This window comes from Pseudophryne corroboree, chromosome 1, assembly GCF_028390025.1.
Source record: "Pseudophryne corroboree isolate aPseCor3 chromosome 1, aPseCor3.hap2, whole genome shotgun sequence".
Classification (NCBI taxonomy): Eukaryota; Metazoa; Chordata; class Amphibia; order Anura; family Myobatrachidae; genus Pseudophryne; species Pseudophryne corroboree.
The window spans coordinates 826,884,197-826,907,174 of NC_086444.1; the positions used below are offsets into that span (position 1 = coordinate 826,884,197).

The window sequence follows — 22,978 nt, forward strand, 5'->3', positions numbered from 1 at the left end:
CCCCCCCGTGGTGGCTGAGGGCTGCGCATGTGCAATACGACTCCCGGTTCATAATCCTGGTAGTCAGTACTTCGCTGGGACAGCTCTGCATCAGAAGAGCTGTCATGGGAAGTCAATAACCATGTATACCGACATTAAAAATGCCAGTATGCATAGGATAGGGGGCCGGATGTATACTTTTACTGAGCTATTACACAGCACTCATTTGGGTAATTTCCTTAATGCTTTCTGTGGTAAGAAGAATAACATGAAAGGCAAACTACTTTTTATGTAAATATTGTGATCATTTTTTTTTAAACATAATTTTTCTCTTTCAAAACAAAGTATGTACAGCAACAAGTTGTATATAAAGCCAAAAAAGTTCATAAAAGTAGCTGTGCACAACAGGACAAGCCTTCAGTCAGTGGTGATAGTATCAGGGATATCAACGCAGGAAAAGGCATGTGATAAATAATGTCAAGTAAATATTTGTTTCATTTGTACCTCCGTACACCCAGCTGGAGGCTTTTGTATGATCCTTTCACAAGTGAGACGGCTTCCCTTCTTGAACTGCTCAGTTCCACATTATTGATTCTAACCACTTCATCTCCCACTTGAAGTCGGGACTTCTGCACATTCACTTTACCTCCTTCCACAATCTGCAGACATAAAAGAACTATTAGACAATCAGCTGAAAAATGGCCACAATAATTTTATTGTGAAGTCTTTTTCAATTTTTCATATATACGTTTGTGAGACACACTCAAAACACATCTAAAGTTGGTTTACTTCAAAAGAATACTACAAAAACACTCTAAAACCATAATCCCTTGTTGTTATGGTAACTTTAAAACAGTCCTGAGACTAATCTTCTGACCAAGGTATAAGGCATCAGCCATATGGTGCCCATACACTTGTGAGATAATCGGTGCTAACCTTCGATTTCAACCGCATCTGTGAGAGAAATCAAAGGATTGTATGCACATTTTAGGTACCTTTCGATGCGATGCACGGGCATGCCGGTCAAATCTCACGTCTCAAGATAGTATGTGCTGCACTTAATATTTATTGAATCGCAGTGCGATCGCATGTGTTGTTAAAAACACATGCTACATATCGCACTGCGTTGTGCGATGGGCACTCGCCGGGAGCTGATGGAGGCCGCTCCCACTCGGCGGTGACGTGCCCATCATTTCGTTGCACCTGAACTGCCGGTGCGATGCCCCGCGATGTCGCGTCGCGGGGCATTGCACAAGTGTATAGGCACCATAAGTTTAAACTTAGGCTAAACAAATTATTTTTCTTAAGAGCAAGTTCACTTTTAACCTTTTAACTGACAATTTGGTGGAGAACATGACTTTAACCTTATCCAAAATCGATTTTAGTTTAGAAAAAAAAAAAGAACAATTTATTTAGATTTTTTTTTTTTTTTTAAATAATTTTTCTCAAACATCGGAATATCGGTCGGGAAGATCGGTAACATCGGAAACATTGGTAACATTGTGACGGGCCCTCTGAGAGCAGCAGCGGAAGGAGGTTTCCCTTCCCTGCCGCTGCTAATACTGTTTATCTGACTGGTCGCATCCTGTGCGACCAGGTGAGAGAAAGCACTTGTTGGTATGGTCGTATCTGATGCGTCCATGCCAGACAAGTGGTTAACATCATAAACAACTGATTTAAGTTTGTTTCTGCTGTGGTGGAATAAAGTTTTTTAGCACCAAATGTGTTCCTATCTCTCCAGTGTTAATGCACAAGTCATACTTAGAATTCCCATCATATCAATTTACCTGCTATATCCAACAGTACCACTACACATTGAACACATTGGTGAAAATTTACTAAGGTGGGAGTTTTTTAGAAATGGTGATGTTGCTCATAACAACCAATCAGATTCTACTTAACATTTTTCTAGCTGCTTCTAGAAGATAATAGATCGCAATCAATCAGATTCTATGGGCAACATCACCAGTTCTAAAAAACTCCCACCTTAGTAAATTTACCCCATTGCGAATAGTTGCTACAGCACCTGCCATGTTGGCGTGTGGCAGTGAAGGGTGTATTCCAGAACGTGGAAAGTTGGTATGTATGAAGAATGATATTGTTAAAACACCAAGCCTAAAATGTTGCAGCCATTTTCTAGAGACACTGTGGCCGAATTCCAGAAACTGGAATCTTGAGAGACGTGAAACCGCTATGTTCAATAAAGTTACCTTAACCCTGTGTAAGGCAGTACTGTAAGTCACACATCCAGTTGGAAAGGTTGAAAACATTAGTGCTAAAGGTTCAGAAGGTCGGCATTGAGCCTGTTGACAATAACAGAACATCGACATGACACAATGCTGTCACAGTGTTGACTCCAAATTTCTTACTATTTTAGGGTTAAGCTGCAGTTAGGGTTAGTTAACACGCCCATAGGAAGTCACATGGTTGTCATGACAAATGTCTACATGCACAATGTTGACATGCTGGCATTGTCAGCATTATGTCAATATTGACATTTGACATGTCGACCTTCTGAATGTTGACATTCTGAACGGCAACTTTTCATACCACACCTTTGCCAAACATATGGCAAGCCTGCTAGTTTACCTTATTACCCACTCAAGAAGGAGAATGGTTCAATCTGCAGGCCAGACAACACCAAAGAAGTGACTTTCCATGCTGCCTACTGAGATTCACATAGTATTTGTCTCTGTTCAATAGAAGAGTAAATACTGTATGCCGATATGAGAGAATGGAGAAACTCCAGAAAAGATGATGCCTTACATACGGTAACTATGGCTATCTCTAAATAAGGCACAGAAATGTGCAGTATTACTACATTCAATCTACTGATAACAGTGTAATTCACACATCTTTACAGACATTTGTAAAGGATTCCTACACCCTATGTCAGTGATCTCCAACCCGTAGCTCGCGAACTACCGGAAGCTCGCTGTGGTATTTTCGGTAGCTCACAGAGCGCACGTGCTTGAGCAGTCACTGGCACTCCTCCTCCCTTCATTTTTAATATTGTGCCGGTCGTCAGCAAATCAGAGTTTGTGGACCGGCAGTGGCGGCACCTGATTGGCTGCCGGACCACGAGTTTCGATTGGCTCACTTACCAGCACCATATTTTAAATGCCCCCTGCCGCCGGAGACTGTGCCACCCTCACCACAGCCGCTCTCCGGACATCACATGAGAGGCGCGCTGCACTCTCCTCCCCTTCTGTCCCTCATACAGAAGGAGCAGCACCGGCGGCAGTAGAAGAAGCCAGCAAGGGTTAGCACTGTGTGGGGCACTGTATCGGACACTGCGGAGGGGGCATTTTATCTGGTGCTGCGGGGGGCATTTTAAAAGGCACTGCAGGGGAATTGTATCTGGCACTGGTGGGAGGCATTATTTGTGTATCTGGCACTGCTGAGGGGCATTATTTGTGTATCTGGCACTACGCGGGGGGGCATTACTTGTAGTTGTGAGGCCACACCCACTTTTGTGAGGCCACACCCACTTTCGCAGGAGCGCACGCGTATTGGGGAGAGGGGGTAGCTCCTTCAGAGGTTTTATTTTCCGAAAGTAGCTCACACCCCAATTAAGGTTGGAGACCACTGCCCTATGTTGTGTAATCACTCATACTTACTGTAATCTACTTGTGGACTGTACTGTTGCATTTGTAAGAGATTCCCCTCCACATACAGTAATATAGCATGCTCTGTATTGCGTGCCTCACAATCCATAATGCTAATATTTGCAGTGTTTCTTTGTATTTTACAAGAAATCAGAAAACTCACACCATAAAGTATCAAACATATTTAATTTTATAACTAGTTAGTTAATTTATTTAAATAAAGTTTCTTTAAGAAAAAGAAATGATACAATATACCAAATAAAACAAACAAACAAAAACAAATCACTTTCAGGGTCCATTTATTATCTCCTCTATTTGGGTCACATGACTGCACCCTAGTGTTGGGGAAGGCCAGCTGCTCTATCTGCCTTTCTGACAAAACGTCCTTGGGCGAAGCATCTGTGTAGAAAAAGCAACGTTTAATCAAATACAGGTTGAGTATCCCTTATCCAAAATGCTTGGGACCAGAAGTATTTTGGATAGTAGCAAATTATACTTACCGATAATTTCATTTCTTCAAGATACTCCATGGCAGCCATTACTCTGGGATTTATCCCTACTCCTAGATTTTAGACAGGAAGTTTTTTCTATTTTAGGCTCCGCCCCCTCTGGGAATATAGGTCCGTCCGCCTCTGGCTTCCCCAGTCTTTGAGTGTCTCCTTGACGGAGCCTAATAGAAAACAAAGATATATTGAGGTGGGAAAAACTAGGCTGCCATGGAGTATCTTGAAGAAATGAAATTATCGGTAAGTATAATTTGCTACTTTCTTCTACGCTACTCCATGGCAGCCATTACTCTGGGATATACCAAAGCATCCTAGTAGGGAGGGAAATAAACCACACAGAACCCAAATGATGCTTAAAGTAAATTTTTTTTTTTTTTTTTTTTATGCAGTTGCTTCCTTCAGTACTGCTTTACCAAAGTGACCACCAGAAACATCTAAGCCATAGTGTCTGGTGAATGTATGGATGGACGACCACGTCGCTGCCGCACATATCTCTTTAATCGACACCTGCGCTTTCCTTGCCCAGGATGTAGCCATAGCCCTCGTAGAGTGTGCCTTAATGTGGTCTGGAACTGGTCGGCCATTTTCTTGATAGGTGAATGCAATCAATTCCGTGATCCACCTAGAGATCGTGTTTTTAGAAGGTGATTCACCTTTTTTGACTCCAGAGTGTAGAACAAACAAATTCTTAACTTTCCGGAAGTCCTTTACTCTCTCCAAGTATATAGAGACTGCCCGCAAAACATCCAGCATATGTAGTCTTTCTTCGTATTCATCCGTTGGGTACGGAAAGAAAGATGGCAGAATGATTTCTTGACTCATATGAAAGTCTGATACTACTTTTGGCAGAAATTCCGGATTATTCTTCAATATTATTCTGTCTGGAAGAATATTCAGGTAGGGCTCCTCAGCCCAGAGAGCCTGTAGTTCCCCAACCCTTTTCGCTGAAGTTATTGCCGTGAGGAAAACTACCTTCCAGGTAAGCATCTTTAACGGAATTTCCCGCAGAGGTTCGAAGGGTGAATCCATGAGTGTGTTCAGAACAAGGTTCAGATCCCAGGTTGGCATAACTGATCTAACTCTGGGACGTTCCCTCTTGATGGCTTGACAGAATCTCTGTATCAGGTTATCCTCCGACAACTTCCTATCCAGCAATACACTTAAGGCTGATATCTGTACCTTAATGGTTGATACTGCCAAACCCATCTGGAAACCTTCGCTTAAGAACTGCAGTATCTGAGGAACTTCAACCTTAGAGATTTCGGCGTCATCTCCCAGCCAATCTCCAAATTTTCTCCACACTCTATAATAGGATTTCGAAGAGGTGCTCTTCCTTGCCTTCATAAGTAAGGTGACAACCTGTTCTGAAAGGCCTTTAGTTCTCAGGATCGACCTTTCAACTTCCACGCCGTCAAATGAAGACTCTGTGGGTTTGGGTGAAAGACTGGTCCCTGACGTAGTAGCTCCGGTTCTACTGGTAAGACCCATGGACCCTGTATTGCCATTCTGAGTACCGTGGGAAACCACACTCTGTTTGGCCAGTGAGGTAGAATTATTATAACTACCACTTTCTCCTCTCTGATTTTCCGTAGAACTCGGGGTATCATCGGTAGTGGAGGGAACACATAGCTGAGGCTGAAGTTCCACCTCTGGGAGAGAGCATCTGTCCCGTTGGCATTTGGGGACTGGTACCTTGAAAAGAAATGCTCCACTTTCGTATTCTGGGATGTAGCCATCAGGTCTATCTGAGGGTACCCAAACCTCTGTGTTATCAAGTGGAACACTTGAGGATTTAGCTCCCATTCTCCTGGTAATACCTCGTGTCTGCTCAGGTAATCCGCCACTAGATTGGATTCTCCTGGAACATGAAGGGCCGTTATGGACTTTAGATTTTGTACTGCCCAATCCAAGATCTTCGCTACTTCCAGCCCTAGATCTCGACTTCTGGTGCCTCCTTGTCGGTTTAAATATGCCACGACTGTCACATTGTCCGAGAACACCCTCAGATGAGACTGTACCAGCAGCATCTGAAAACAACATATCGAATTCCACACTGCCCTCATTTCTCGCTTGTTGGAAGACATGAGTTTTTCTTGGGTGGACCATGACCCCTGGCATGTGTGACTTAACAGATGACCTCCCCAACCTGTGGCACTTGCATCTGTTGTCAAGACAGCGTACTTGGGTTGTGCTAAGGACACCGACCTCTGCCTCAAACTCTGGTCCATCCACCAATCCAGGGACTTCTTTGCTCCTTGAGTAAGGATTATCTTGTGGTCTAGGTCTCTGCCTATACGGACCGCTCTGATTATGTCCCACTGGAACATTCTCATTTTCCACCTGGCCCAGGGTACTACATCTATTGTAGAAGACAACATCCCCACAAGACGCAGACCCAGACGGAGTGAAATGCTGTCCTCTACCTGAACCAGGGATGAAAGATCCTGAATCTTTTTGCATCGGTCTTCTGATAATGCCACCGTGCTTCTTTGAATCTATCCAAACACCTAGGAACTGCAGCCCTTGTGTTGGATCTAGCTTGCTCTTCTTCCAATTTACTAGCCAACCATGAGCTTGAAGAATCTGAAGAGTCTTCTGTACGGCTATTATCAGAGTTGCTTTTGTGCTCGCACAGATCAGCAAGTTGTCCAGGTACGGCCATAATGCTATGCCCATCACTCTCATATGTGCTACTAGAGCTAGAAGCACTTTCGTGAAGACTCTTGGCGAGGAAGACAGGCCGAACGGCAGGCAGGTAAACTGAAGATGTTCTCCAAGGACGTGAAACCTTAGAAACTTCTGGTCGTCCCGGTGAATTGGCACATGAAAGTATGCATCCTTCAGATCTATAGAGGCCATAAAGTCTTCCTGCTTTATCCCTAATAATATGGTCTTCAATGTTTCCATGTGAAACCTTTTCTTTATAAGGAATTTGTTCAAACTTCTTAAATCCAGAATGGCCCTGAATTCGCCTGATGGTTTCTGAATCAGGAACATCCTGGAATAAAAACCTCTTCTCTCTTCTGCCTTCGGCACCTTCACGACTGCCTGTGTTTTGATGAGGTTTTCTATAATACCCTGAAAGGCTATTATCTGTTCTTTTGATGTTAAGCTTTTTGACTTCACAAAATTCCGTCCTATCGGCTTCTTTATGAATTCTATACGGTAACCCTGGGAGATTACCTTTAATACCCAGGCTTCTTGAGTTGACTCCTGCCACTGATCTGTAAATTTCATTAATCTGCCTCCTACTGGCGCAGCATTCTGGGGCATCATATAGTCAGAATTTCCTATTTCCTCTTCTGCCAGACTGACGAAAGGACTGCCTGGTGGTTGTTGAATTGTATCTGCCATACTGCCTACCTGGCCTGTATGACCTGGCCTCTTTAAACTGTTGTTTAGGTGAAGAAGCCCTAAACTTTGTTTTCCTATCAAATGGCAGTTTTGCGGATTTACCGCCTGACATTACACTAATTATGGACTCTAGCTTACTTCCAAAGAGGCGAGATCCTTCATACGGAAGAGCTACCAACCTATTTTTTGAGTGGACATCTGCTGTCCAGGTACGCAGCCACAATGACCTTCTAGCTGCAACACCTGCCGCTAATGACTTTGCTGCATATTCTACTACCTCAAGAGAGGCCTCACACAGATACTCCACTGCCTTCATCATCACAGCCAGGTCTTTCTGCAGGTGATGTCTGGATACCTGATCCTCCAAGTCACGGTGCAGGTTGTTCCCCCATAGCCTTAGGGTCCTGGTTGTTGACGCCATCGCTACCCCGGCCTTCAGCGTCACTGCTGATGCTTTATGGACCTTTTTCAAGGAACTCTCAACCTTCTTATCCATCGCATCCTTAAGCACCGCACCGTCTTCTAACAGAATTGTGGTTTTGGAAACTACTTCTGCCACAGCTGCAACCACTTTAGGTAATTCACACCACTTAGTGAATTCTACATCTTGTATCGGAAACATACGCTCCAACCTCTTCATATAATTGAGACGCTTGTCAGCAGTCTGCCACTGCACTGACATAATCTCCTTTAACACCTTATGTACTGGAAAACATCGGCTTTTCTTAATTCTGTCTTCAAATAAAGGATCTTGAGCGCCATCCTCCTGTGCTTCATCCTTAATATTTAAAGCTCTATACATATGCTTTAATAAGCCATCCACTATATCCAGATTAAATGATCTATCTGGCTCCTGAGCTTCCTCTGACTCTGCCGGCGAGGGACTATCAGCATAATCCAATACAACAAGACTATCTGAATCCTCAGCAGCATCTAGGCTGGTCTGTGACCTGGATCTTTTAGCCCCTTGAAGCTCCTTTAATTCATCTTTTGTCACAAATGATTTTTTTATCCATTCCATTAGATCCTGAATCTGCTTGGATTGGCCCTGGGATGCTTCACAATCATCGCATAACTTGCTATGTTTATTTCCAGAAAGACTCTTTCTACAGCCAGAACAAGCCAAATGATGTTTCTTTTTATGTGATCTTTTCCTAGGCACATCAGACACACTGCAACCAAAGCAGATGATACACTAAGCACCCTAACTATATAAAGTAATAATAAGTGCCCTAAATGAGGCTGCTTACCATTCCTGGGCACATGTAGGCGTGGAGGGGGACATCTCTTTGTCCATGTCTGCTGAATCCTCAGAATCCTCTCTCCAATACTGCTCCTTATTATTAGTAATATTATACACTGCTCCTCTCTCACTCTCAGCGGTGGACCGCGCCATTTTTATCCTCCCTTGACTCTCAGCCTCCGGGCGGCGCATGCGCAGATCGATACGCGGCACTTCCGGTTTTCGGCCGCGCACTTCCGCCCGCCGCGTCCAGCGCTGCCCTCCAGGCACAGCGCGACTTCCGCCCTCCAGTCTCCGGCGGTCACCAGCGGCAACAGGCGGGGGGGACCTCACAGCAATCAGCCAGGTACTTCACACTGTCACCAATGCAAAATATTCCGTGCAACAGGACATAGATAAGCAGTGCCTTTCCATATTTGTACTGCCACAGGCAGCAATTATTATGGTTTTTCTTTTCTTCCATATTTGTACTGCCACAGGCAGCAATTATTATGGTTTTTCTTCCAGCATTTGTACTGCCACAGGCAGTAATACAATGCTCCTCCATGGGTCCCGGGTGCCAAACCCCTTCCAGCCGCGGCTCACAGAGGCGCATTAGGCCGGGAAAATTCCTGGTAAGCCTCATATTTGAATTTAAAATAACAAACGACTACCCTGTCACTATCTAAGGAGACAGGAAAAAGACTGGGGAAGCCAGAGGCGGACGGACCTATATTCCCAGAGGGGGCGGAGCCTAAAATAGAAAAAACTTCCTGTCTAAAATCTAGGAGTAGGGATAAATCCCAGAGTAATGGCTGCCATGGAGTAGCGTAGAAGAAATTAGATTTTTCCGTATTTTGGAATAATTGCATACCATAATGAGATATCATGGCAATGGGACCTTAGTCTAAGCACAGAATGCATTTATGTTTCATATACACCTTACAGAAACCGTCTGAGGTCATTTAATACAATATTTTTAATAACTTTGTGTATTAAACAGTTTGTGTACACTGAGCCATCAGAAAACAAATGTTTCACTATCTCACTCAAAAAATTCTGTATTTCGGAATATTTGGATATGGGATACTCAACCGGTAATAATATAGGAATGTAATCATATTTCATGTAACATAGTGTAAAGCAGAGTACACACCATGCGATGGTAAGACCTGGCGACGCTATGTAACAGTACATTGTATCTGCCATACATACAGCACGATCCGCTGTGCAGCTGCGCAATATTTTGTTACATGCTGCATGTGACTACACTGCGGTTGGTCGTGGAATCATCCCATTGGATGTGCAACATGTCTCTCCCCAGTTTCTCCCTTCTTCTGTCTCACTTCCCCTATCTTAAACCTTATCTGGTTCTCCCCATCATCGCTCCCCATTCCCTATCTCTGTGTTCCCCAACCTATTTGTCCTACTCTTGCTTCGTCTCTCTTGTCTCTCTCTCCCCCAACATGTATGTCCCTCTCCCATATATATTATATATTGGTTCTGAGCAATATATCGGCCCAGTCCCTGGATCATTAATGCTGATATATCAGGATGTGCACCAGGAAGGGGGGCATTCTATCTGGAGTTACTGTCAGACAGCCTTGAGGTATGGGTTTGGGGGGGCAGATGCCTGTTAGCTGGGGGAGAAGTAAATAAAGGGTTTAAGTATATGAGACATAAGGAAAACTAGAAACTACCAGTGAGATTGTACATTATAGAGGGATTGGGTATTGAAATTAAGTTGGAGCAAAAGAATATTGCGACTGAAGTAAGTGTATGGTAGGATTTGGGTAGACATTCCACGGGCTGGGAGCAGCACATGTACAGTATTTTAGATGGGAGTAAGTGGATGGAAAACGGGTGGTTTAGATGCGGTGTATCTCGTAATGAGGTCAGACATGTATGAAAGGGAGAAGTTTTAATTGCATTCTGGAGGCAATGGGGAGCTAGCAAAGGGTGTATGGTAAAGGGTAGAGGGAGCCATCTGTCCCCTGGGCAGTAAAATGTAAGTGATCCATGGCCAACTGGCTGCGGGAGGCATATAATGTATATAATGTATATAATGTATAATGTTAAACCCCCCCCGTCTGACTGCTGAACATAGCAGGCTACAAGGAAATGGCCACTGCTGACTACTGGGGAGCCAGAACCCTATAGTGCTGGAGAGTAGATAAAGGGGTCGGGCTTATTGGAGGAGCGGGGCTGCTCTTCCTTCTGCTGGAGTATGTACACTTGGGAGTCAGCAGCTGCCTGCAAGTGCAAACTACAGAAGGTAAAAAGTAGCACACTGGTATTGTACTGTATAGCACCTCTGCCACCACCTTGTAGACACTGCCACTGTAAAGCTCTAACCCCATGTACACTGACACTGTGCAGTCCCACCTGTTCCCCCACTGTGTATACTCTGTCACTGTGAAGCCCCCTCTGACCTCACCCTGTGTACACTGGTACTATGCAGTTCCACCTGTGCCCACTGACACTGTGCATCCCCCCTGTGCCTCCACATGACACAGATGAACCCAGGAGAGAAAAGTAGGGAGCCATCTATGGGATTGTGGAGCCATCCAGTGCCGAGCAATACACACTCTAGTATAAGTTTTAACTTCTAGCTGTAAATAACAGATAAGAGTCTCCAAAGTCTAAACCAAATAAGCAACTTTTGGGGTCGCATAAAAGGAACCCTAACACCAGTCTCAGCCACAAATAATAAGTTATCCAGTTGATAGATATGCAGTAAACTGATACAGGTAATATGTCTACACCATGTGGTCAACATGCATTAGGTTGACAGGTACATAATGTCAACATAGTCAAAAGGTCAACAAGTAAAAGGTAGACAGTGCTTAATGCCGACATAATAATTGCCGGCACACATATGGTTGACAAGTTCTTTTCTTTTTTCAACTTTTTCATCCTTTACCATCCATGTGGACGACAGTTGCGAATAGTAACCTGCGCCAAGCGCAGCGAGTCACCTTGCCTGAAGTGTGGTGAGTAAAGCAGTACACTAATTGCGTCACATGGTTAAACAGAGAAAATTATACCAAAAAACATGTGACAACCTTTTTTTCGTGTTGACTATTGTCATGTCGACCTTTTGATCCTGTTGACCTTTTCAACTGGCTACCTTTGTCATGTTAACCTTTTGACCAAGTCAACTTTTTGCATGTCAACCATTTGGGGTCGACCTATTGACTGTCTATGAGTTTCCTGTAGATCTAATGAACCACACCCAACAATAAGACCAAAATTCAGCAACCAGTAGGCATAGCCAAAATAAATGGCAGAAGAGTGCCTCAAGGGCACCATATTTAGGACAGGAGGTAGTAACCAAGTGCCCAAGTCTTCCAAAACACACTGGGGTGCAGTAACTAGAATTTAATTTGCTGAAATCTGGCATATTCCATGCCCCCATGGGAGAGCCTAGCATAAAACTCCAGACAGGGGACACAAATATACTTCCCACCATAGCCGCAAGAATTGTAACCCCTCACCCCCAGGAGCAAATAATGATGATGAATAAATTAAGAAGATACCTTTTTTGGAAGGTAGTGAACGTATCAAACTACACAAAGGGGATTCAGACAATACAGGGGTATTCCTTCCTACTGTGTGCACCTGAGGCAAGTCAAAGCTGCAGATACATGGTGTCACAGAGGCCAAAATTTGGACTAAGATGGTCAGAGGAGTCCAGAACAGTATGCCGATTTAAATTATCCCAGCCTAGTTTTTAATACTGATCCCACTTGTACTATATTGTCTTGAACTGTAAGTGCTGTTTGTTTGTTTTGCACAATTGTTTATGTACTCTGTAATGGGCGCTGTGGATCCCTTGTGGCGCCATAGAAATAAAGGATAATAATAATAATAATAATAATAATAATACCACAAAATACTCACTGTGTTCTTCCATGGTACATTATTCAGGAAAGGCAGCATTATCCCATAAAGGTGAACATAGATTATTTATTTATTTATTTATTACCAGTTATTTATATAGCGCACACATATTCCGCATAGCTTTACAGAGAATATTTGGCCATTCACATCAGTCCCTGCCCCTGTGGAGCTTACAATCGATATTGCCTACCACATGTACACGCGCACACATTCATACTAGGGTTAATTTTTGTTGGGATCCAATTGACCTACCAGTATATTTTGGGATTGTGGGAGGAAACCGGAGTACCCGGAGGAAACCCACGCAAGTACGGGGAGAATATACAAACTCCGCACAGGTAGAGCCATGGATCAATATCATCAGATGTATACTTAATTTTCAGAGCCAATTCTTGCCTGCCTACACTAGATTAGGAGAACAGCGTGCAAAAGAAGACTGGGTAAATAAAAATTGTAGCGGAGTGCAAAAAGATGTATTTTTCAATAATGTATTGAGCACAATACTATTGTATAAACATTATCCTGAGTTCTTATCCTCTGGCTTTCTTTTCCAGGCTAAGGTTCTGGATTATAATTGAATGGCTCCTCCATCAAAGTGGCCTCTGTCTCTTCAATTGGCATTCCATTCTGGATGGCAATATTATGTAAAATGTCAAACAGATTATTTATTTTTGATCTCTGTAAAAACTGTTAAACAGTTGTAGACTAGAGAAACAGAGTTGAGCCAGGCTCAGCCAGCCTGCAATAAAGACAATGACAGGAAGCAGGCTAGCCACAAGAAGTATACTTATGCGCAACAGAAATCAAGTACAGTATAACATTATTCCCTACACATTAAGTCCAACTAATTGAGGAACCAACTAGGTACAATGCAATCTTAGACCTGGTATTAACAAACAATCAGGATTTGGTATCGGGTATTATAGTAGGGGAACCCATAGGAAACAGCGACCACAATATGGTCACATTCAATATCAGTTTCTACAAACAGCCCTATACTGGCTCAACTAGGATTTTAAACTTTAGCAAAGCCAACTTTGAAATGATGAGGGTATTTTTCAGGGATATTGAATGGGAAGGTTTGTTTTTAGGAAAAAATACTACGGAGAAATGGGAGGTACTAAAATTCCTGCTAGCTAAAAATACACTCAAATATATTCCTATGAGTAGCAAAAAAGGGAATAAAAATCATAAACCGATGTGGCTTAACAAAAAGATTAAGGAACTTATGGGCAAGAAAAGGCGAGCATTTAAAAAATACAAATCTGACGGGGATGCAGAGTCATTTCAGCAATATAAGGAATGTAACAAAAATTGCAAGAAGGAAATAAGAGCGGCTAAAGTAGAAACTGAAAAACTAGTAGCAAAGGAAAGCAAAGCGAATCCCAAAAAATTCTTTAAATACATTAATAGCAAGAGATTAAAAAATGAGAGTATAGGCCCTTTGAAAGACAAGTTGGGAGTCTTAAGCAAAAATGATAATGACATAGCGGACACACTAAATGAGTTTTTTTCAACAGTATTCACTAGAGAGGACCCAATTCAGGGACTGACACACAATCTCAATAATGACAATATCACACTGATAGGTACTTATTTAAGCGAGGAAGTAGTCTGTGACCGATTAAAACATTTAAAGATTAATAAATCACCAGGGCCCGATGGTATTCATCCAAGGGTTCTAATGGAGCTTCACTCTGAACTGGCAAAACCACTATCTTTGATCTTTGAGGATTCAGTTATATCAGGTATGGTTCCCAAAGACTGGCGTATAGCGGAAGTAGTGCCTATATTCAAAAAGGGAAGTAAAGCTGAACCAGGTAATTATAGACCAGTTAGTCTTACATCTATAGTGGGGAAAGTATTGGAAGGTATTCTAAGAGATAGTATTCAGAAGTTCCTTGAAACCAATAAGGTCATTAAAAGGAATCAACATGGGTTTATGAAGGACAGATCCTGTCAAACCAACTTACTTGGCTTTTATGAAACAGTAAGCGCAAACCTAGATCAGGGTAAAGACGTGGATGTAATCTTTTTAGACTTTGCCAAAGCGTTCGATACTGTACCACACATGAGACTTATATACAAGCTACAAGAATCAGGGCTAGGAAGCACAATATGCACTTGGGTCAAAAACTGGTTAGATAATAGGAAGCAGCGCGTTGTGGTTAATGGATCTTTTTCAACTTGGACTGAAGTGCTAAGTGGTGTGCCGCAAGGCTCAGTATTAGGACCGCTATTGTTCAATATTTTCATTAACGACCTAACAGAAGGTCTAGAGAGCATGGTGTCAATTTTTGCAGATGATACCAAATTGTGTAAGGCTATAAATACAGAGGAGGATGCCGAGTCTCTTCAGAACGACTTAGTAAAATTAGAAGCATGGGCAGCCAAATGGAGAATGCGCTTCAACACAGACAAGTGTAAGGTAATGCACTGTGGTAACAAGAACAAAAATTACACCTACCTACTAAATGGGGTAAAATTAGGGGATTCTGTACTGGAAAAGGACTTAGGTGTCCTCATAGATAGCAAGCTAAGAAGTAGTATCCAAAGCAGGGACGGATCTAGACTTTTCTTTTAGGGGGGGCGGTTTACTGTTTAATCTTGACTCCTCCCCTCTCTCGTCCCAACTCCTCCCATTTGCAATCCTAACTCCTCCTCTCTCAATTCCTGAAAAACTGAACTTTTTGAGTGAGACTGAGATAGTGCTTTGTGATTGTTCTATGTACATGTTACTGTGCTGTGGGGTAATTGTATTTATTAGCCCTAGTACCCACACACCTGCAAGTGAGGGGCATATGCTCTATAACCCTTGCTCTCCTGGCTCCTCTGTGCTGCTGTGGTATAGGCTGCAGGACAGCGTTCTGCCTCAGGCTCTCCCTGGAGAGCTCTCTTCGGCTCAAAAGTGGGTGTGGCTATGACTGTGTTAGGGGGGGCGGTCGCCCCCTTCGCCCCCCCCTAAATCCGGCCCTGATCCAAAGTAGGACTGCAGCAAAGAAGGCTAATAAGATATTAGCATGCATAAAACGGGGTATTGATGCTAGGGACGAGAGTATTATACTCCCGTTATATAAATCACTAGTGAGGCCACACCTTGAATACTGTGTACAGTTCTGGGCACCGTACTACAAAAAGGATATCCTGGAGCTTGAAAAGGTACAGAGGAGGGCGACCAAACTAATTAAGGGCATGGAGACGATGGAATACAAGGAAAGGCTTGAAAGACTAGGCATGTTTACATTGGAAAAGCGGAGACTAAGAGGGGATATGATCAACATCTACAAATATATAAGGGGACAATACACAGAGCTTGCACGGGACCTGTTTTTGGTTAGATCAACACAGAGGACTCGTGGACACTCGCTCAGGTTAGAGGAGAGGAGATTCCGCACAATACGGCGTAAAGGCTTTTTCACGGTAAGGACAATACGTGTTTGGAATTCCCTGCCCGAGGGAGTTGTAATGGCGGAATCTGTCAACACCTTTAAGAATGGGTTAGATAAATTCCTATTGGAAAAGGATATCCAGGGGTATGGTGCATAGTCATGCATTATAGTTACTATAAATAGGGATAAAATGCAATGGCTGACAGCAGCATCAGTCAGAAATTTTAGTCAAATCATCATGCATAGGACACCACAAATAGGTTGAACTCGATGGACAATTGTCTTTTTTCAACCTCAGATACTATGTTACTATGTATGTTTATATTATCCCCCTTTTTTGTCTATGGGTTTTTATTGAATGTATCATATGCCATTTGATTTACCCAAATGGAATATCTATTATTAAGATAGAAAAAGATTGTGTGACCTTATTCTGTCTATGATTAGATATATATATCATATATGAATGCTAAAATTCATATCAATTTACAAGAATGGAAAGTCTATGTTCAAGATATGAAGTGCTTATATGTGATCGTGTTCTGCAGATAGTGATACATATCACAAATGGACCATTGATGTAGCCAGGTTTTGAATGAGGGGGTGCAAAGGGTAAAAAGGAGACAGGTCACAACTAGCAAGGTGGACAAGACATGCCCCCTGCGCATAACGTGATGATCTAATTTATATCAGGGTTCAATTTAATATATTATACATATATTTGCAAAATATTTATGTATATGAAGTTAGAAAATAATATGATGAAATTAAAAATGGAAATATATGTTGGGTTCAGTATGATTTACTGACAGACACAATACCGATGGTCATAATCCTGACAGCCACTGACCTACAGTCAAAATACAGACACGGTCACAATACCGACATTCATTATGCCGACATGTTCAAAAATGCCGGCACAGTCAGAATACAGACATTCAAAATGCCGACATGTAAAAATGCTGACATGGGTTTTCGGGGGGGGGGGGGGGGGGTTTGGCACGCTGCCTCGCTGCGCTCGGTACACTATTATATTCCCTCTCCAGGTCCACTGGGATGGTAAAGTATGAACAAGTCTGTTTTTGGGCAAAAAAATCCTTAAAAACGCATGTCAATATTTTGAGATGTCGGCATTTCAAATCTTGGGATTCATACTATGACGGCATTTTGAACATGTCGTCATAATGAATGTCAGTATTTAAACTGTGTTGGTATTTTGACTGTAGGGATTATGACCGTCAGCATTGTGTCCATCAGTAAATCAACGACTACCCATATATATATATATATATACATATACATACATACATACATACATACATTGCAACAAGATTAAATTCACTTGTCCCAGTTGTATATATCTAGTGTCTCAATGTCCTGAATGGTACAATTTAGCCTAATTTTCAGCTGGAAAAAGAAACTTTAATTCTAGTCTTAATCCTGTATGTCACATTACCATGACACATTGCACGTCTCACTCAACGTATTCATCTCTAGTACCAGAAAAACACCATCCCCTTTCCACACCCATAAGAGGCTAGCTGGATGTGAGGGAGCACTAAGCTGGCTTGGCTGGCATTAGGGGGCTGTGAGACACAGATAGCCATATGATGGGGCTTCTAAAGTACATAAAGGAGCTTTATGGGGCTCTGAGACATCTAAAGGGTTCTCTTTAATAGAGCTGTAAGAAAATGACTTAAAATCTGGATAAAATAGTTGTAACCCTACAACAGTTTTGGCCACTCCCCTAGCTACTTCCTCTGGTAAAACCTCCTGTCTGGGAATCTGAAGGTGAGAAGGTGGTAACCCTAGTCCCATAACACAGAAGCTAACTGCTCCGCAGATATACAAAAACAGAGAATAAAGGTGAGATCATGCTCACAAGTTCAAAGAGATGTAGCTTGGCCATCCCTGGTTTGGAGTGTTCACCCACTGAAAATCTTTCCAGGAGTGATTAATATCTATAGCTTTTCCAAACAGTGCCCCAACATCCTAGGATGAAGCAGCAATCGAACTTAAGACACCCGAAGCACCAGGTAGTCCAGGGACGTGCAGTAAGCTAAATGGTTCAGGAGGCACTGGCACCAGAGCTAGATTTACATGCAATATATGACCTCAAGTGCCTCACCCCACCGCACGTCACTGAGTAGCCCAAGCTGCAAGAACAGGTTGAAGATAGCAGCACAGTTTTGGGAAAGCAGTTTAGTGTTTGTAAAGGGTAAGACAAGCTATCACAGCCAGCTGGCTGCTCACGCCTACTGCAGCAGTGTGCCCCAATGCCATGAGGCAGCATCTTCTACGCCCAAAATTTGGGGAAGAGATGCTCTCCATTACACAGAGCTCTGCATGACATGCATTTCGCTTTCTATAACTTCACTGACCATTTGTAAACCCACTAATTAACAAACCAAATAAAGCTATTTGCTCACTCAAAGCAGCTAATTACAAGCCACTCTAAACTAACCCTTGACACTTTGTCATTTTTTACTTTGATTTGTTATACTGCAGATAATGACTGACAATGTTTTAGTTTCTCTCACAGTGTATGGTCACTACCATGGCAATAACAGTCACATGGCAAGTGATGCAGTGAGACGTTGGCACGTACCTTTAACTGTTATCACTAGGAAATCCTGCCCCTCCTTCTCCACCCTCTCTGCCATCACATTACATGCGGAGAGCCTACGTTTGAGTCTGACAGCCATAACTAAATAATGATTGGTAGCAGAATGTAATACAAAATGTCTGTCAAACGCATGCTGAAAAGGTACTTAAATTGTTAAAGAAAAATAACAACTTTGCTGCTTTAATGCACTTGTCAGCAATGGGATGTTCAGAATCAGGCGTTTTATATTTTACTGCATGTGATGTTATAGCTGACTGAAAACTGCTAAGCTTCCTTTTACATTCTTGACAGCTTTACTTTCTACATATCCGAAGACAATTATTTTTTAATCCTATAAACTTTACCCCCACTAGCATTCTTCCTCCAATTACAACAGCATTTACAATCTAAGTGGAGTAAAACAAAATGCTCTGCAAATTTCTGAGGTGAAAATGCCTGCACCCACTGAGAAACGATAACCGATTTAGCAAACCCGCTTCAAATAATAATGAAGAATTATGTGTAACATTCTCAAAGCAATATGTGAATACAGGGGGTAATTCCAAGTTGATCGCAGCCTCAAGTTTGTTAGCAATTGGGAAAAACCAGGGAGGTCATTCCGAGTTGTTCGCTCGCAAGGCGATTTTAGCAGAGTTGCTCACGCTAAGCCGCCGCCTACTGGGAGTGAATCTTAGCATCTTAAAATTGCGAACTAAGTAATCGCAATATTGCGATTACACACCTCGTAGCAGTTTCTGAGTAGCTTCAGACTTACTCGGCATCTGCGATCAGTTCAGTGCTTGTCGTTCCTGGTTTGACGTCACAAACACACCCAGCGTTCGCCCAGACACTCCTCCGTTTCTCCGGCCACTCCTGCGTTTTTTCCGGAAACGGTAGCGTTTTTTTCCCACACGCCCATAAAACGGCCTGTTTCCGCCCAGTAACACCCATTTCCTGTCAATCACATTACGATCGCCAGACCGATGAAAAAGCCGTGAGTAAAATTACTAAGTGCATAGCAAATTTACTTGGCGCAGTCGCAGTGCGGACATTGCGCATGCGCATTAAGCGGAAAATCGCTGCGATGCGAAGATTTTTACCGAGCGAACAACTCGGAATGAGGGCCCATGTACACTGCAGGGGAGGCAGATATAACATGTGCAGAGAGAGTTAGGTTTGGGTGTGGTGTGTTCAATCTGCAATCTAATTTGCAGTGTAAAAATAAAGCAGCCAGTATTTACCCTGCACAGAAACAAAATAAAACACCCAAATCTAACTCTTTCTGCACAAGTTATATCTGCCTCCCCTGCAGTGCACATGGTTTTGCCCAACTGCTAAAAAAATTCCTGCTGCGATCAACTTGGAATTACCCCCACGGAACGTACTAATTAGGGCTTTTCATAGCTGGGATTTCATGCATGTCGAATAGTACACAAATGACTATGTTTTATTATGCTATATTCCAATAAAACATTAGTAGATGTAACATATAATGGTTGTGCTTTTGGACATATGTCTGTTTCTTTCCCCTTATAAAATACTATTTCTGCACTGCACTTGGGCACCAAAGATGAAAATGCTTATTTCTAAGCAATACTCCTTACACTTAGAGGCAGATGAGGAAGGGAAGGGAAACAACATGCAAGTGAAGGCCTAATCCTCAAGTCAGGCCCAGTGATGAGGGGGGCACATGTACCGGGCCCCAAGTTTCTAAAGGATCAAGGCCCCTCAAGAATCTTGGGAGTCTAGTTCTTGTGCTGTTCTGTGTCTGCTGCTGGGCACAGCAACAAAAGTAAGCAGCATAGGAGGAGGAGGGACTTTTCCATGGCATAATATGTATAAGGGGCTCTACTGTGGCTTAACATCTATAAGTGGGTTTACTATTGCATAATGTGTATAAGTGGCTCTACTGTGGCATAACACGTATAAGCAGCTTTACTGTGGCATAACGTATAAGCGACTGTACTGTGTTGTAACAAGTATAAGTGGCATAATGTGTATAAGGGGCTCTACCATGGCATAATGTGTAATGTGTATAAAGGGCTTTACTGTGGCATGACGTGTATAGGATTCTCTGCTGCAGTGTATAAGGGGCTCTACTGTGTGGTGTAACATGTATAAGGCCTACTACTGTGTAGTGTAATTGGTACTATTCTGTGGCCACACTCCCTCCCCATGAAGACATGCCCCTATATTTTTGGCACAAACCTTCAATGTGCACTGTCCCTATGTTGAATATGAAGAGGGGGGGGCACCAATTCTCTTTATGAGAGAGGGCACTAAAATGTTACAGCTCTGACCTTGCTCCTACTGGCTCACCTCCCTATGTGATATCCCCACTGGTGTATCTATAATGGGTGCAGTGTGTGTGGGGGCCCCCACCGCACACGCTGCACCCATTTTTTTATATACTCACCCTCCGGAGTCCTGTGCCGATGGCAGTAGTGGTGTAAAATCACTGTGAAAATGGCAAAGTGGCCACTTTCTGCGCATGCGCAGTAGAGAAATCACTAGGAAAATGTCCACTGTGCCATTTTTCCAGAGATCTGCGCATGTGCTGTAGAGTCTGAGCCCTCTAGCGCTCAGACTCTACAGCACTGCCGGCAGAGTGGAGGGGGCCCGAATGGAGGAGGCTATACACGGGCCTCCTCCTCTCTTAAAACGCCCTTGGATCTTCCTTCCTTCCACCACTGTATGTGATCTCTCTCTACACTTATGTCCCCCTCCCCCATTGTATGTGATCTCCCTACTCTACTGGCCCCACTGTATGTGATCTGCCACTGTATGTGGTCACCCTGCACGTACTGTATACACAATATTTCTTCAATACCCGCCAGGTGAGCAAAAAGGGGAGGCGCTAGGGCATGGCATTTGCCAGGTGGGCAGTAAGGGGAGGTGATAGTGGCGTGGCACCCACAGTGGGGGAGTTGGGGTGGCTGTGGGGGGAGTTCCACATCCTCTTTAAGACCACTAAAAGCACTGCCATGAATGCATTTTCTGCTTAGTTTACAAAATGTCCCCAATGATTAGGGAAATAAGGTTTTTTTAAATTAGTTTTACAATATGGCTAGAAGCTTATCTTTTGCTGCTTCAGATTATATGGCTACAGGCCAGAAATAGAAGCGTAATATATCAGAATAGTGCTTTAAATAAGTACAGTACACATTTTGATTCCTCATGCACTGAAGTGTATTTACCATGTTATCTCTTGTGGGAACAGTAATAAGCAAACAGTAGCAACATTAATTATCAGCACCTAAAATTGGCTGTGATGCAAAGTAAATAAACCTCAGGTGTCCAGAACATTCACAGAGATATATGTTACATGGCAAAAAGAAGCATACATAACATTATACACCCAAATAAATCCCATAGTCGGTTAAAGGTGAACTAAAATGGTAATGGTCATATCAAACACAAATTTTCAGGGAATCACACTCACTAGGACAACTGGAAAAAAAACAGAAAAAGATTAAGTAGTATATTTACTACTAAGCAATGGATTTTTAAATTCATGATTTTTTCAGATTTTGACTGCCAGTTTAAAAAGGACATTAATAATTAGTGCAAAACAAGCCTTGCATTTAATATTATTGCCACTTTAAATATACAGTAGCAGTCAAGATATATAAAAATCGTGGGTTTTGAAAATCCATTGACTAGTAAATATACCATTAAATGACTGAAATAGCGGCCCTATCGAGGTAGTCGGCAGGAATTCCACAATATACATTATCAATTGAACCTGCATAAAGTGGATACAAACTGATTTCTTTTAAAGTGGCTGAAACGAAAAATTGTCAGTACTTAACATCTCTGAAAATGGCAGAGGAGCATGGCCAGTATGCAGACAGCGCAGCAGGCACGAAGAGGAGTGTTGAACCCGAGGGATTACTTATAAAATCCATTCCAACTTTACTATATATACTCTACTCTGCTTGGTGATAAATGCAGTAATCCAGGCCCGGCCAACCTGTGGCTCTCCAGCTGTTGTGAAGCTACAAGTCCCAGCATGCCCTGCCACAGTGTTGCTATTAGGGAATGCTAAAACTGTGGCAGAGCATGCTGGGTTATGTAGCTTCGTAACAGCTGGAGAGCCGCAGATTGGCCAGGCCTGCAGTAATCCCTACACACCAGTGTGGGTGGCTTACTGCGTCACACAGACAGCCTTGGACTGGCCCACAGGTGTACAGGGGAAACCACTGGTGGGCCCCACTGCTTGGGGGCCCATCTCCTGCTCTAAGGATCAGGTTCTAGACTGTGCACTTGAATTATACATTATACATATGTTACCTTATACTGGACTATTGTGTATTTTCTACACTGCATTGCTGTTATTAATCTGTTATTAATCTGGTACATTATCATGCATGTAGCAGCTGAATTTACTGTATATATTTATGAAGGGGCCC

General features: G+C 42.8%; 1 protein-coding gene across 1 annotated transcript in view; it reads right to left on the reverse strand.

Moving 5' to 3' along the window:
- Positions 1 to 240: 240 nt before the first annotated feature.
- LOC134911492 (protein Shroom3-like) overlaps positions 241 to 22,978 on the reverse strand; it is a 246,690-nt gene continuing 223,952 nt past the window's right edge. The window contains exon 2 of the mRNA XM_063919676.1: positions 241 to 638. Coding sequence (XP_063775746.1) covers positions 474 to 638 — 165 coding nt within the window. The 3' untranslated portion in view covers positions 241 to 473. The remainder of the gene's footprint in view (positions 639 to 22,978) is intronic.